The sequence below is a fragment of the Rhinolophus hipposideros genome (assembly GCF_964194185.1).
Source record: "Rhinolophus hipposideros genome assembly, chromosome: 21".
NCBI lineage: Eukaryota > Metazoa > Chordata > Mammalia > Chiroptera > Rhinolophidae > Rhinolophus > Rhinolophus hipposideros.
The window spans coordinates 37,573,645-37,589,373 of NC_138067.1; the positions used below are offsets into that span (position 1 = coordinate 37,573,645).

Consider the following 15,729-nt stretch of genomic DNA (forward strand, 5'->3'; position numbering starts at 1 on the left):
GTAGTTGGTGGCTCTCGCTTATACCCATCCTGCCACCATGAGCAACTCAGATCCACTCACATCTCCTTCATCTTCAGGAATCTCAAATTCACTGATGCCTCTGGCCTAGAGAAGGCCTTCCTCCACATACGCCAACAGGAGTTGTCTCCTTCATATCTTAGTCATGTGAAGGAAAAAAGTTGTGTGTTGGGGTTTTTAAAGAAACTTGAGAATCACTTGAATAATTCTGTAGTTGGAAGATCAAGGAATTCTCTTAACACCATCAAGAGAGTTGAGCTCTTGAAGGTTTTTCATAGTGTACCTTTATGTTTCTGACGCTGAAGTTCTCTGTGACGCTTTAGCCAAAATTTGTCAGGTTTGTCTCATGGTAAGGGAGGCCCCATGGGCCCACTTGCTCTCACAGATTGATGCCATTGAACCGTTGGGCCCCTCTTGCTCTGCCAGTGGTGTCACTACCGCGCTTTTATAGGTTATGGTCAGACAGCCCTGCCATGCCACGGTGGCCCCCGAAAACTGCCGTGATTTCAATTTTCTGGACCATTTACACGCTGACAATGCTGCTCTTTGTTGCAAAGGATGCTCAACAATGGGCCAGTGGCCAAGGTATTCAATGCACATTTCATGGCCTTGGGCATCATTAAGAAGTGGAATGGACTTTTGAAAAATCAACTCACAAAAATCTCTCATCTCCTGGTCCACTCACTTGAGGAAGGCAGCTTGGTCACTGGAAGCGGCTGTCTCCAGAAAGGGTTTATCACTGCGCCAGCTGGGTAAAGATCAGGCCACAGGGGTTGGGGATTGCACCCACCTCATTCCTGGGGGGACCTTGTCCTTAACATCAAGCCCTGGTCCACCTGATTGGTGCACCCTTCAGGGCCAGGCCAACCAGAAGAGGCCTTGGATTGAAGTGGATTCTGGTTCAGCCCCCTAAATTTTCTTTCTTGGGTTGACTGGTTCTAGGTCATGAAGACAATGACCACATGGTCACTGAGTGACCCGTTTGCCAAGTCCCCCTACGGTGGCCCATAACGTCCCTATAAATTTGTAAAAATACTTGTTCCACTCATATCTGACCAAAATAAAAGTTCTGGGTGTGAGTAGGTATTGATAGAAGAGCTGAAGCTATACCTACTGGGATAGGATACACACCGATTTCGTGTCCTCGGAGGGAGTGACCCCGGTGCTTGGGGAGGGAACACCTTAGACCCCAGGAGGTTGGGGGATGAGAAGGGGTGCAATCAGAGCTCTCTGTCCTCATCCAACACCACATCCTGGCCAAACAAGCACTTGTTCCCCCTGAGCCCTGCAGCTGGCAATGTGACCAGTAGACATGACCCATCCTGACCCATTCTGCTGTGCCTGGTGCCATCAGAAGCAGCTTCTGCATGTGGACCCCACCCTTGGATGTTTACCAACACGTGGACCTGCGCAGCCTTGTCCTTATCTATAGCCGATAAAATCACACACTGACGCCCGCGCAGCCCTGGGTGATGCTATGTATGGCAATGCAGGCTGTCACTATTCGGTGGCACTGCCCATGTGGTTTAACCAAACAGTGCAGCGATGTTCCAAGTCAAGTTTAACAACAAATCGCGAACTGGAGTGCCCTGTGCCCCAGCAGTCTGTTTTTCCGTGTGGGAAAGAATGAGTCATCATGTCTCCATGGGGTTCGAGGGCTGCTTTCAGGCCTTGTGATTATTGGCAATAACATTGAAGATCAGCAAGTCAGCCTGACGCCCGCCGCCCCCACCCCGTGTGGGTCCTAATGGATGACAGACTAGCCTTAGACTACATCCTGGCTGGCTGAGATAAGCCCTGCGCATTCACGGCTGGACGAGTCCAGGACCCTGGACGGGAGGTTGGCCTCAGTGCAACAGAACTCTGAGTTCTGTTCATTGTTCCTTAATCAAATGCTGTAGGAGAAAAACTGAACACTTATGGTCCCAGCCTCTGTTAATCAGTGGCATACTCATGAAAATTTTCAGAAGCCAAGAGGGGTGGAGAGTTTGCAGAAATAGTACTCTGTGGGGAGGTCTCATGGTGCTACAGGTCCTGCTGGATATGCCAAGAGTGCATGGCCCTGACAGCGATATTCCTGGACCATTTCTCAGGGTTGAGTTTGCAGTGAACACGTTGAGGGATGAGGAAATGGCTCCCTTTGGACAGAGAGCATGTTTGCCTAGTGCCTGTTATAAAGTGGCAGATCCCCAAGTTCAGTGTCACACTCTTGTAATGCAACCCACTGCATGTGCAGGGCTCACTGGGCCCCTCCGCTTCGTCCCCATGGGGCAACGGAAACCAACACGGACGCTGATACTTCTTATGCTGCTGAGTAATAAAGCCTTTTGTATCTGACCCAGGAGTCTCCAGGCTCCGCCAGCAGTTTGGAAATGGTTACAGGCTAACTTACTAGCTGGTAAACAGCAAAATCAAATCCCAGCCACAACGGTCAGCTGGGCGGAGCCCGAGCTTGGGTTTCCCTAGCTGGGCTGTCAGCCCCTTGGCACCTCCCAAAGGATTGGTCCGTCAAAATTTTCTGATTGTTAGTATTTCAGAACATCCAGGGCGGAAGCAGCTCTTCCATCTTGTGGGAAAGGAAACAGTCCCTGCATACTGCGTGCTTAAGGTCACCCATCTCCTAGGATGAGGTTAAGTTAAAAGGAAACAACCTACAACAGGGATTACGGTGTTTATAGGACCAGGGCATTCTGTTCATGTAAACTTCAGGAAAGAGACTAGGTCAGGCCTCAGAGCAGTTGCTTTTCCAGGGAGCCGCGTCAGTCCTCAGACTTGTAGGAGTGCAGGACCCTGGGGGAGGATTGTCTTTCCCTACACCACTTTGGCTTCCCTGGCTACTAAAGCTGGCATCCAGAAATCTCTTCCTAAATTGTTGTGTTTAAGTAAAAATGTCAGGGCGGGAGTGACCCTCTGAAGAACGTGTGCTGGTGAAATGTCACAGAAAGGGTAAGCTGACCTAGTAGTGAATGACATCAGTATGCAGGCCAGTTGGAAACACATGTCCCTTTTTCCTACAAAACAGAAGGCATTGCTTTTACTCTTAGGACCAAGTCATTTTAGGCAGAAATGGTGAGTCAACAAGCAAGGGAAGGTGGTGCCGTGAGATGCCAACGGAGGCAGGCCGGGGGCGAACAGGCCTAAGCTACGTCCCTGCCCGTTAGCCGTGGTAGATGAGAACCGAAGGGCAGGGAATGGATATTTGTCAAAGAGCAGAGGGATGGACATCCTCCTGTCTTAGTACCTCGCACCTATGTTCTTCATCCAAGCGTCTGTGTCTGCCTTCCCAGCTTTCGTCTGGCCTCCATTTATAAACCTTCTGGGTTAGAGCAGGGTAGTCATGGACGCTCACTGCCACCAATAGGGAGTAATGAGAGACGGGCTCCCATGTCCATTTTCCCCTTCTTCCTTTCAGTAATAGGATCCCCCCCGCAGGTTTTGCTGGGTATGTGGCGGCCCAGCTAGGAACTGTATTTTCCAGTCTCCCTGCAGTTAGATGTGACCATGTGTGTCCAAATCCTGGCCAAACAGCGGGGTCCTTAAAAGGATGTGCTGTGCCCTCCACTTGCCCCTTTCTTTCCGAAGGAACCAATGGTGGGGGTCACCCTCCCCACATGTCCAAGGACAACACCCTGGAGGGACGCAGAGCAACCAGACAGAAGGAGCCCGGGTCCCACACCCACCCACCTACCCACCCGTTCAGGACAACCCCCAGCTCAGGCTTTCAGGGCAGAGAAAAGTGAAGCTATCTTGTTCAGCCTCTGTCTTTGTTTCTGCAAAAGCCGCCACATCCTAACCACAATACAGGAGTAAATAGAGAAGAATCTGGAGGAACAAGCCATGGGCTCCCGGACCCATCTGCCCTCCCCACAATTTTAGTGCAGTGGTAGAGAGCTACTTTGTCTTGGGTCTGGAAGGTCTCACACTGCTGCTCCACAACCTTCCAGCCCAGTGTATTGGGGCATGAAATTGCACCTTTTGAAGCTCAACTGCCGCATATAAACATGGGGATCCTATGGCCAGTTTCACGAGGAATCATGAGATTGTGTTTGTGGATAATAATAAAACGTGACATCTACCGAGCATTTATTTACCTTGTACCAAGCAGGCTCTGTGCAAAACCATCTACCTTATGAGGTAAGTTTTTCACCTTAACAGAGAAGGAAACAGGTCCAGAGTGGTTGACTTGTTTGTCCACAAAGCAGTGTTTTAAGGAGTCGAGTGAGGATTTCCGTGTAAGATTGACCTCCGGAACCCAAAGTCGTAGCCACTCTGTGCTTGTTCTAACATGCCACTAGCTCAGTGCCTGCCATCTGGTAATCTCACTCATTCACCAAATGCGAGCGAGCACCAACTCGTAAGTCACGCTGTGCTGGGTGCTGAGCAAAGCAGATGAGGTCCCCACAGCCATGGAATTTATGACCTGCTAGGAGAGACAACCACTTTCTTTCTTATCCTGAATCCAGTTGTGGGTAAAACTGCAGTCACCATTTCACTTCTCCTTCCTCAGACTAAAGAACAAAGATCTTTGATTTACAAGACACCCCTTCCACTCCTCCCCATTTTCTCCTTCCCTCCATTCTCACTGCCACTCTGATCTCCTTGCAGTTCCTCAGACTCACAGATACAGTCCCACTTCAGGGCCTTCGCACTTGCTGTTCCCTCTGCCTAGAACACCCTTCTTCCACATGCTTGTATGGCTTGTTTTTTCACCTTCAGAGCTTTGGTAACTCTACCTAAAATTCAAGCCCTCCCCAATATCCGACATAGTTATTACCTCTTCCCCTTTCTCTTCTTAGCACATGACTTTTTAAAAAATGGCTTTTATTAAGGTACGTTACATAAAACTCATCCCTTTCAAAATTACAATTCAGTGATCTTTAATAACTTTACCAAATTGTGTAACTGTCTCCATAAATCAGTTTCAGCACATTTTCTCCCCAACGACCAGTAAGATCACTCCTGCCCATCGACAGTTAATCCCTGTTCCCACTCAGCTCCCAGCACTCGCTCACCTGCTTTCCAATTGCCTTCTCTGAACACTCCATATGAATGCTACGTACCATACAATAGGTAATCTCTTGTGCCTGGCTTCTTTCCTCTAGCATAAGTTTGAGGTTTGCCTGTGATGTAGCACGTGTCGTTCATGTTCTGTTGCTGAATAATATTCCATTGTATAGCTAGATCACATTTTGCCTGTACGTTCACCAAATGATGGACATTTTAATTTCCAGTTTGTTTTTCCTAACATACTATACATTTTACCTTCTTTCTTCCACTAGAATGTCAATTCCATGAGGCTGGAATTTTTGCTGGAAATTTTGTTCACCTCTGCACCCCCAGCACTTGAACTGTGCTGGACACATAATAGGTGCTCAATAAATACATGCTGCAGGGGTGAGTGAGACTAAAGATAACTTCAGAGAGTGGTAAGCAAGGGCTGTGCTGGCCATCAAGCAGGGCAGAGGGGGTGGACTGACTGGGCTCTGAGGAGCGGGGAGTTGGGGAGGCTCCTCTAAGGTATGGACTGTGGAGCAGAGATCTGAGTGCACGATACTGACGAGGCACGTTTATCATCACCCCCAGGTCCCAGCCACCTGTCCCTGCCATAGACACAGGCCTCCCAGCTGCTGGTGGCAGGGCAGGGCTGGAGAGAAACGCGAAAGGACACATCATGACAGTGATGGGAATAGCTCAGGGCCCCAGCTCCTCTGCGAGCCCCACCAGGGCCCAGCCCAGGGGGGGGAGGGAAGGCTGGGCTCTGCTGACTGCGCTTCCACTGAGCACCCTCCCAGGTAACACGGAGGCCAGGTAGAGCCTGGGACTTGAGCCACACTGGGGTGTGAGCCCCAGTTCTAGTCTGTTTATTGCTGCATTTCCCCTCGTCATCTTACTTAACTGTTTGCTCCCTCTGTCTTCTCACCTGTAAAACAGGGATAGTAGCAATACTTACATTTTATTTTTAAAAAGCCAAAACATTATTTCCTAAGCACTTATTCTGTGCCAGGCACAGTTCTAGGAAACTAATCCATATGATTCTTACATTGACCCCATTATGGTAGCTGTCATTTACCAATGAGGAAACTGAAGCACAGGGAGGCGAAGCAACTTTCCCTGTATCACCCGCTACTAAATGGTACAGATGGGCTTCAACAAGCTGGTCCCAAGTTCACGCTTTTCTTTAGACTGTTTCTCACCAAGCCACACAGAGGGAGTTGGTTGGGAGCAGCGCCTGGCACACAGCAACTGATAGTGTTCTCATGGCTCACAGGTCACAGGGAGCCACTTCCCTCATTTCTTCAAAAGCAGGCATCTGACCCTTTTGGGGAAGCTGATGACAGCTCTGCTCCTTAGAAATCTGCATCCGCCAACCCCAACCCCATCCACACAGCTCCTGCTCACTTGCCGAGGCTGGGGCAGGCAGGTTTGTTCGTTTTTCCTTCTTTTGCAGTTAACTGTCCACCCTCCCCACAGTCCAGAGGAAAAGCTGGGTGGTGCTGGGGAGGCGCTAAGGACTAAACAAAGGTCAGGTGGGGCTCCCGGCATTCCTTGGGAGGGCAGGTCCCACTGCCCCTCCCCCCAGCCTTGTGGACACACCTTCTTGCTGCTATAAAACTTGAGGCTATAGTGGGTGCACTCCTGGCAGCAGGAAACTTAAGGTACAGGGGACATTGCCTGCGCCAATTCACCCAACTTCTCTTCTCTCCGCAGCCCTGGAGAACACCTCCAAGAAGCCCAAGGGGGCAGGCCAGGTGGGTGACCCCAGGCATTGGGCCAGCTAACAGGTGTGTGGGGGGGAAGACCGGGCACATCCTATGGGAGGTGGGTCCTGCCGAGCCTCAGGCCCAGGCTTCCAACTTGGGGAGCGCTCAGTCTCACTGTCTGCCCTTTCAACTAGCACGGCCAGAGCCATCACAGCTCCTCAGACTCTGACAGCAGCAGCAGCTCCAGCAGCTCTGACATGGAGGCCAAGGTAAGAGGCTTCCTCCTCCCAAGTAGGTGCCGAGATAGAGGCCCAGCCCAGAACCTAGGCCACCAGTCACCAAGGAACCCTCTCTCTCCCATCCCCACAGCCCCGCTCAGCAGTCTCAGGGACGCAGGGAAGCACCCCGAAAAAGGTCAAGAAGCCCAAGGTGAAAAAAGAGAAGGTGAAGAAGGCTTCCCACTGACGGGGCTGGGCTTGGCTCATTAAACCTCCACTCAGCCTTCTGGTAGCCTCCTGCTTGCAGGCGCTGGGAGCTGTCCCCGCCCGCCCCGCCGCTTCCGGGCCAGGCCTGCCCCCTGCCGGGCAGCCTGGCAGCCACCAAGGAGAGGCCATCCACGCTGGGCCTACCACGGTGGTTTATTGTTTCCGGAACAGGGGCCGCCGGCTGGGGGGCGGCCTGTGCAGCTGGGGATCTCAGCACCTGAGGGGCAGGGAGGAGGGTTTCGGGGTGGGGGGCGCTCCTAGGAGATGAGCGGTGGCAGCAAGGAGCAGCAGCTGCAGGCGTGGCGCGCCGCCCTCACCGCACCAGGTGGAAGGTGAGCCAGTACATAAGCAGAGGCTGCGCAGCAGCCACGGCCATCGTCAGGTACATGCGCAGCTGGTTCCGAGCCCCGCGCACCGGGACTCCCTCCGCCGCCGCCTCCGCCAGAATCTTCAGCCGCAGAGTCCGGATCTGGGGTGGGGAAGGGTTACCGTTGAGCCCTCTCAGCCTGGCGGGGCACCTGGACACTTCCGGGCCTGCCCCTCTGCAGCCTCCACTTCCTCCCTTCACTGGGGCAGCCGGGCTCAAGTCTTTGTTCTGGGATCCTTGGCTCCCCCCAGATCTAACAGATGGTGATGCCCTTCCCCCAGACCTTGTGTGGAAAGTGAGGGTTCAAACCCAGGTGTCCCTAAGTGAGTGAGCTGGGGAAGTGCACTCTGATTACCCTGCCTGAAAGGGTGGCCTGGCTCCGTCCTGACTGTTGTCACCTGCTTATATTGGCCATGTGACAATTTTTTTTTTTTTAAGATTTTATTGGGGAAGGGGAACAGGACTTTATTGGGAAACAATGTGTACTTCCGGGACTTTTTTCCAAGTCAAGTTGTTGTCCTTTCAGTCTAACTTGTGGAGGGCGCAGCTCAGCTCCAGATCCTGTTGCCATTGCTAGTTGCAGGGGGCACAGCCCACCATCCCTTGTGGTTGAGAGCCCACTGGCCCATGTGGGAATCGAACTGGCAGCCTTCGGAGTTAGGAGCATGGAGCTCTAACTGCCTGAGCCACCAGGCCGGCCTGACAATTTTTTAACACAAGCCAGAATGCCTTTTTTAAAAAAACTTACAAATAATGACATCAAAGGCAAAGTTTGAGAGTCAGCTGTGGCCCACCAGCCACCAGTTTGTGCCCTGTGCTCCTCACACGTGCTCACACCCAGTCGCCCCAGCCCCCTCAAGTGCAGTGATCACCATCAGCATTTTACAAAAGGGAAAACTGAGGTTGAAAAAGAGGAAGTGATCTGCCCAGGATCCAGCAAAGCTTGGGGTCAAACCCAGGCCTGGTGGACCCCAGTGCTCTTAACCAGCACCTCCACGCCAGCTGGAAGGACCCTCAAACAAGCTACTTCAGGTGTACTGAAACTTTTTCATCCTAGCAGAAATTCTGGCAGGAAAGTCTACCATGTAAGGAGATTGGGGTGAGGGTGAGAGCCCACCCTAGCAGTCTGGCTGGCTCCTCTCTTCCTTCAGGCTCCAGCTTGGATACCCCATCTCCCAGGAAGCCCTCTGACCTCCAGGCCGGGGCAGCCCCTCCAGGGCTCCTCAGTTCAGCAATGCAGTTACGGTCTAAAATCCCCATCTGACACTCTGCTTGGATGCCTCCAAGGGGACCCCAACTATGCCCTCAGCTTCACCTCCCCCCCAGCCCCAGCTCACCATGAACACAAAGATGGATATGCAGCACCAGCCCAGCACCAGGTAGTAGCCAATCTTCCCAAAGAGCAGGCCCATGAGGACCCCGCCAATCATCCTGGGTTGGGGGAGAGGGGAAGGCTCGTCTGAGGAAGAGGCCCAGGCCTAGGGTTGGTAGGGGGGAGGTGGTGGTACTCACCCAACATATTTGTAGCCCAAGAAGGCCACCAGGTCGATCGTGGTGAGGTCGGTGTTGACAGTGACCAGATAGAGGCTGAACAGGATGGCCAGCACCTCCAGTGTCAGCCAGGCCAAGGCCGAGCTGGCCTGTAACCCCAGGAGGTCTGGGGAAAACCTGTGGGCACCCAAGCTCTGTCACTCCGTGGGCTGGCTCACACCCTCCCTGCGTATCCACTTGGGGACAGCCTATGTTGGGTGGGGCTAGAGACCCAGCAATGACCAAGATGGTTCTGGGCCCTGTCCGCAGTGACAGCCTGGAGAGGTCAGGGATGGCATGGGGAAGCACAGGGCAGGGGAGGTGCCTGATGGAGCTGGGAGGGGGTGGCATCGGGCTTCCCAGAGGAGGGGACACCTGCACTGAGGCCTAATGGGGTAAGGAGCTCGTTGAGAAAGAAGGACCTTGGTCTCTGCCATCGCCTCAGTGCCTCAACAATTTACTCGAATGACAGTTGTTTTTAATACCACAAAGGGAATGAACAGGGGCCAATGAGTAAGAAGTGGGGGCTTGACCCAGCCTGGGGCGGGGTGGCGGGGGAAGCTGGGAAGGCTTCCCGAAGGAAGTGACATCAGAGTGTAGACATCTTGAGTGAGCAGGTGCTCAGCAGGTGATGATGTAGGGTGAGCAAAGGGAACTGGATGTGCAAAGGCCCTGGGATGGCAGCACCAGGCCCTCTGGACGATGGGAGGAAGACCAGAGTGGTGCAGCAGAGTCAGGAGGGGCAGAGAAAGGCCTCATGGAGGGCAGTGCCAGGCTAAGGAGCTGGGGACAGGGAAGCTGTGGACAGCTTCTAAGCAGACTACGACGTGGCCAGGCCCACCTCTCAGACAAGATCTTCCTGGCTGTGCTGGAGTTGGGGTACGGGGTGGGGAGGTGGCAGCTGGTTAGGAGAGGGAGAGGATGAGGCTGGATCTGGTATAGTGGAGGCCATGGGGCAGGACAGATTTAAAAAGTCACCCAGCACAGGGTGTGGTGGGTGGGAAAGAGGGAAGAGACAAGGGTGACCCTAAGTGGGACACCGAGGGCTTGAGCCAACTGGGAGCATAGTGGGGCTGTTCTGAGAGAGGGGAACCTCTCCCGACTGCCCCACAGCTCCCCAAACCCCACACCACTCTGCCCAGGCCTCTCTTACCTATCCTGGGTCCCCAGTGCAAGGCCAGCCACCAAGATGTAGGTAATAAAAGCCATGGCTGTGGGAGGCACACACAGACATGGGTCAGAGGAAGGACCATCCTGGGGCTCCAGGCGCCCAAACCTCTGCCCTAGATGTGCCCACCCAGAGGGAGGAGGGTGCGGCGCGGTGGTAGGTAGGGTGAAACCTGGAATGTAGAGGTCAGGAGCGTTGACATCAAAGCGAGGGGCCACTGGCGTGTCCTGCTGGTACTGCACCTCCCAGTCCTGTGTGGATAGTGTGGGGAGCAGGCAGAACCCCCAGAGCGGGGCTCTTCCCACCCTGCTCACAGGCCCTCTTGGGGCAAATCAGCCACCCTGTCCCTTAGGCTTGCCCCAGCCTCTGATTCACACCCCCCAGCCCAGAGGCTGTCTTCCCCTCAGACAACAGTCACCTCCGCGGGGGGCGCTAACCTGGTGCAGGTAGGGGAAGAGGAGCAGGCCCAGCTTTTTGCCCACGTACAGGGTGTCCACAGCGAAGTAATACTTGAGCTTGGTAACAGGGATGAAGCGATCAATCTGGGGAGGCAGAGCTCTACCTGAGGCCCTGGCCCCACGGCCCTGGACTTCCACGCCCACCAGCCCAGCCCACTCACATTCTTGTCCACCAGTTCTTTGCCCTGTGCCGCCAGGCTGCTCCCGTAGGCCATGGCCATGTTGGACACAGGATCAGACAGGAAAGCTGCCTGGGGCGAGGCTGAGGCTGTAGGGTAGCCCAGGCCACTGGGCCCCTGTGGGGCCCCATAGGCCCGGCTCTGGGCTGAACTTGTGTCATCGAAAAGCTGGTGAGGGTCAGCCATGCCTGGCTGGGACACAGGGATCCTCCGCTTCGAGGCTGCAGAGAGAGAAGGGTGGAACCTCATTCATTCTGTAGGTGCGCTCCCTCCGGCCTTGCTGCAGTGGGGCACTGGTTTTGATGGGCTGGCCAGCCAGGTGCTATTCACCCACCCAAATAACGATGATGATGATACTAATACTGTGTACGGGCGCCTACTGTGCATAGAATCCTGTGCTACGCCTTATACAAACAAGGTCTCTATCCATATCCCTCTTCCTGCTCGCCCTCACTCATTCACCTCAGCCGGTGCTCACTGAAAACACCAGGCAGGCTCCCTGCTCAGGGCCGCTGCACTGGCTGTTCCTCTGCCTGAATGCTTTTCTCCCAGGTGTTCTCAGGGCTCCCTCCCCTCCCCAAAGTTTTGGCTCAGTGGGGCCTTCCCCCACCATCCTGTCTACAAACTGTACCACCCTTGGTGGCCCTCTCCATCCCCCTTCTCTTCTTCATTTATATCCACAGAACTCAGCACTAGCTGAGATACTAGCTGCTTTATTTCTTTTGTTCACTGTCTGCCCACAAAAATGTAAGCCCCCCCAGGGTGGGGATCTTTGTCTTGGTCATGGCTGAATCCCATACCTAACACTAGATGAAAACCTGATGAATGAATCAATCGCCATCCCCATTTTACAGATGTGGATACCGAGGCCCAGACAAGCTAAATGTGCAAAGGGCCAAATCGAGTGAGCAAAGAACAAGAGTCCAGCCCAAGTCACCTGATATGCATAAATATTACAGTAATTCAACCCCAACTGAGCACTAACTCCATACCAGGCCATGTTCTAAACACTATGGTTTAACTCATTTAATCCTCGTAACGACCCACCCCACTGTGTTAGACTCTGCTGCAGGCGTGGTGGATAAAACAAGGATCAAAAGGACAAAAACTTCTGCCTTCATGGAGTGGATGGTCCCCCAATAGGTCCCTCTCAATCAGTGACTTATTTCCAGCTCCCTGAAATGTGTGACTCAATTTTCCAACCTTGCCCTGTCTTCTGTTTCTCACCTAGGGCAATCTCACCCACACCACCAGCCACCACTGTCTCTAGCCACCACTTCTCTCCTGGCTCCAGACCCAGGTTGGTCACTTCCTGGAAATGCCCTCTGGCTGCCCCTGAGTGCTTACCTCAGTGTCCAAACCCCTGATTCCCCTTCTGTCTGGCATCCAACCAACCAGTCGCTAGTTCTCACCCACTGTCTCACTGTCGCACTGCTACCCTCCCCTCTCAGACTGTGTCATCTTGCACTTGACTTCCTCTGGGGTACCCCCTGTCCTTTCTTAGCCGCACCAACCTTCTCTCCAGTGGACAGCCAGAGTGAGCTTTTCAAATGCAAAAGAGAACATTTCCAGGCCTCTGCCTAAGATCAGGGCCCACTGTGCAGAGAATAAAATCCAAATGCTTATGACGGCCTACAGAACCCAGCCCTGCTAACACTCCAGCCACAATGGCCTCCTCTCGGCCCTGATCCTGCCAAACTTCTACCTCCCAATGGCTTTTGAACATCCAGTGCTATCACCTTGGAACACCTTCCCTCGATTAACAACTACCACTGCAGCACTCAGGCTTTAGCTCAAATGTTTCCTTCTCAGAGAGACCTTCCCCAGCCCCACCTTGTTCTTTCTCATTATATCTAGTGGTTCTTTTTTACCTTCTGAGCACTTACCACAATTGCTAGATATGTATTCATTTGTCTACTTGTTTACTTGACACAAGCCTCCAATGCTTTTCCCTCTCACCACAAATCCCCTTCTCTGAAGTTTCACTAACACCTCAAAGCTGGGGTCACGTGCCTAATCTGAGCTACCACACCTCCATCCTGGCCATAACCACTCTGTGCTTCTTTCATCATACCGTGTTTCCCCCAAAATAAGACCTAACCGGAAAATGAGCCCTAGCAGATTTTTCAGGATGACACCCCCTGAACATAATAAGCCCCAATGCTGTCTTTTGGAGCAAACCTTAATATAAGACCCGGTCTTATTTTCGGGGAAACACGGTAGATCCATCACTTTAGCCTGTCACTGTCTTCTGCTCTGTACTGGTAGCTCCATGAGGACTGGATACGGGGCTGTCTAGGTACCGCTGTTTCCCCAGCACTAGGCACCGCAGGGCCATCCAGGCACCTTACTGACGGTCGAAGGGAGGAACGAGGGCATCACACCTTCTCCCTCAAGAGAGGCCTCAACTCCTAGTCACATCCTGGATTATTCCCTTTACAGCCCTAATGTGCTTCCAAATTATCCTGCTGACTCGTTCGCTTCCAAGTTTGGGATCTGTCGTCCCAGTAACCTCTGAGCTGTAAATTAACAAGGACCAAGAGCTGTGCTGGTTACTACCAGGTAGCCACACTCCAGCAGGGGGCCAGGCACGAGGCGCTGAGCAGCATGTGTCGTACTGAAAACACGAGGTGCACGCGCCCACGGAGATGAAGAGGAATTTAGCGGTACACATTCAGAGACAGGAAACGGAGGGTAACAGGACAACAAACACAGGTTCAAATTTTAAATAGGGGGCAACCACGACCCTCTGCGCTCACGGAGGGCTGTGACGGCGACGCCCGGGGCCACGGAAGGGTAGGGGGCGGCTGATCGCTAACTGCAAATGAATGAAAGTCGCGCGCTTCTGCCCATCGTACAATATCCTGCCCAAAGCTGTTTTCTTCCAAAATAATTTCCTAAAGAAAAAAAACAATCCCAGAGCGCCCCTACCCGGACCTGGCATCCATGCGCGGGGCACACCTCGAAGCTCCAGATCCCTGACTTCGTGACCTCCGACCTGCAGCGACCTAGCTAACCGCCGCGGTGGCCCCCTCCACGCCTCGCCCCCCTCCACGCCTCGCCCCCCTCCACGCCTCGGCCCGCCCGCCCGATCTCCAAGGCCGGCCACGTACGCCACTTACGCTGCCGGGGCGTCCCCGCCGCTGCCAAGCCTGCCGGGTGCATCCTCAGCCGCCGCCGTCGCTCCAGCCACGGTTTGAAATGTGCCCGCCCGGCTTCCGTAGCCACGCCCTCCCGGCGGCGCCACAGCCAATAGGCATCTCGCGGAGGCCCGGACGAGTTGGCGGTAAGAGGAGGGGACTGGAGGCCGGTGATGTCAGGCGACAGTCGAGACCGGACGGGCAGGGGGCGGGGCCAGGAACTATCTCAGGAGTAGGCGGTGTTATGCATGATGAAAATGTAGGTGTCCAGTGAAGAGGCTGATGGGAAATGGAGTTCTTTAAAAGCAGACGCTCAATCTGGGTCGCTGAGAGCAGGCGGGAGCCAGGGAAGGGTGTGGAGCAGGGGGAGGAGAGATCCATTTGTGTTCCCGAGGGTCTAAGTGGAGTGGTGCGGGCAATGGTGCTTATACAGTTTTGGCGGACCTTAGGTATTAAACATTTAGAGTGAGAAAAGGACGCCCAACAAGTGAAGTGGGAAGAACCCAAAGTGTCTTTCTTCGAAGATATCTTTAGACATTTTCCCAGAAACTCATAAAAATGCTTTGCATTGCAACCTGGCTTCCCCGGTCCGCCAAAAACACTCTACAACCCCCAACGACTCAGAGCACACACAGGCACACCTGCAAGCGAGGAGTCCTGAGAATTAAACTTTCTTAGTCTCTCCTCTTGGTCCCTCAGTCTCCCCCATGGTCTCCCCCTCAGCCTCTCTCTGTCCCTCAGTCTCCTCCACTTATCTCATGCAAAGATAATGGTAGAAGAGACTTCCGGGCAGCACTCAGGAAGGAGGTCAGCAAATGACCCTATCACTGTGGCTTTCCCTTTCCTCCTCTGAGACATTGTCTTTTCTGGGAACCTTGAGGACTGTTCTGGTCTCTCAGTTATGAGTCCTGGCTCAGGCGTAGGCTTTTTGTTCCTGATTTTGTGAGTGAGGTGCCCCCGTTCCTCTTCTGCACCTCTGGTTTAGCATCTGTCCTTGGGTTCCATCGCCACCTCCTCATCCTTATCTTCCCCACTCTTAAATTCTTCTGTGAACATTTTTTTTTATTAGTAAAGCAAGTGTTTGGCTTCTTGTTGGTCTCAAGTCCACATCAGTCACACTTTACCAGTTGTGTGACTACTCCTTTTTTTTTTTTTTAATTGGGGCATGTTGGGGAACAGTGTGTGTTTTTCCAGGACCCATCAGCCCCATGTCAGGTTGTTGTTTTCACTCTAGTTGTGGGGGGGCGCAGCTCAGCTTCAAGTCAAGTCATTGTTTTCAATCTAGTTGCAGAGGGCGCAGCTCACTGTCCTATGTGAGTCGAACCGGCGACCTTGGCGGTATGAGCACTGTGCTCTAACCACAGAGCCAACCGGCCTCCCCGACTACTACATTTTTAAGCCTAAATTTCCTCATCTTGGGAATAATAGAGGGGAGACTGAAGATTCTATATAAGCCCATATGTGTCCACAGGGACTGACATGTCGAAGCCTTTGATCACTGACCGCTACTGTTACTGTTTTATCGTCCGGCCTCTCTTCCTGTGGGTTGTCAGTCCCAAGTTGGGCTCTTCCCCAAGAGCTGGCTTTATAAATAGAACCAGCTGGAGTGTGTCTGAGCTGGGCCCCAAGCCCCACTCCTCTGCCAGTCAGATGTGGTCGGGATTCTGGGCTGCCCTCCAGAAG

General features: G+C 53.3%; 2 protein-coding genes across 5 annotated transcripts; one reads left to right on the forward strand and one right to left on the reverse strand.

Annotated features, from left to right (window-relative positions):
- Positions 1-6,090: 6,090 nt before the first annotated feature.
- LOC308489874 (immortalization up-regulated protein) lies at positions 6,091-8,950 on the forward strand (the record flags this gene model as incomplete). Its single annotated transcript, XM_081031500.1, has 4 exons — positions 6,091-6,151; positions 6,637-6,767; positions 6,914-6,988; positions 7,089-8,950. 4 exons carry the CDS (start codon positions 6,091-6,093, stop codon positions 7,182-7,184), a joined length of 363 nt encoding a protein of 120 aa, XP_080887626.1. The 3' UTR covers positions 7,185-8,950.
- YIF1B (Yip1 interacting factor homolog B, membrane trafficking protein) lies at positions 7,339-14,134 on the reverse strand (the record flags this gene model as incomplete). 4 transcript variants are annotated; one of them, XM_081033198.1, is made up of 8 exons in its annotated part: positions 14,029-14,134; positions 10,889-11,127; positions 10,707-10,811; positions 10,442-10,520; positions 10,255-10,312; positions 9,084-9,239; positions 8,909-9,002; positions 7,339-7,673 (listed from the first exon to the last, which is right to left on the reverse strand). In XM_081033198.1, exons 1-8 carry the CDS (start codon positions 14,069-14,071, stop codon positions 7,518-7,520), a joined length of 930 nt encoding a protein of 309 aa, XP_080889324.1. In that variant the 5' UTR covers positions 14,072-14,134. The 4 variants fall into 4 exon arrangements, with proteins under 4 accessions (XP_080889324.1, XP_080889323.1, XP_080889326.1 ...); XM_081033197.1 differs by having other exon boundaries at positions 7,518-7,673; positions 14,020-14,113; XM_081033200.1 differs by lacking the exon at positions 14,029-14,134 and adding an exon at positions 13,844-13,950 and having other exon boundaries at positions 7,518-7,673.
- Between the last annotated feature and the right edge of the window lie 1,595 nt (positions 14,135-15,729).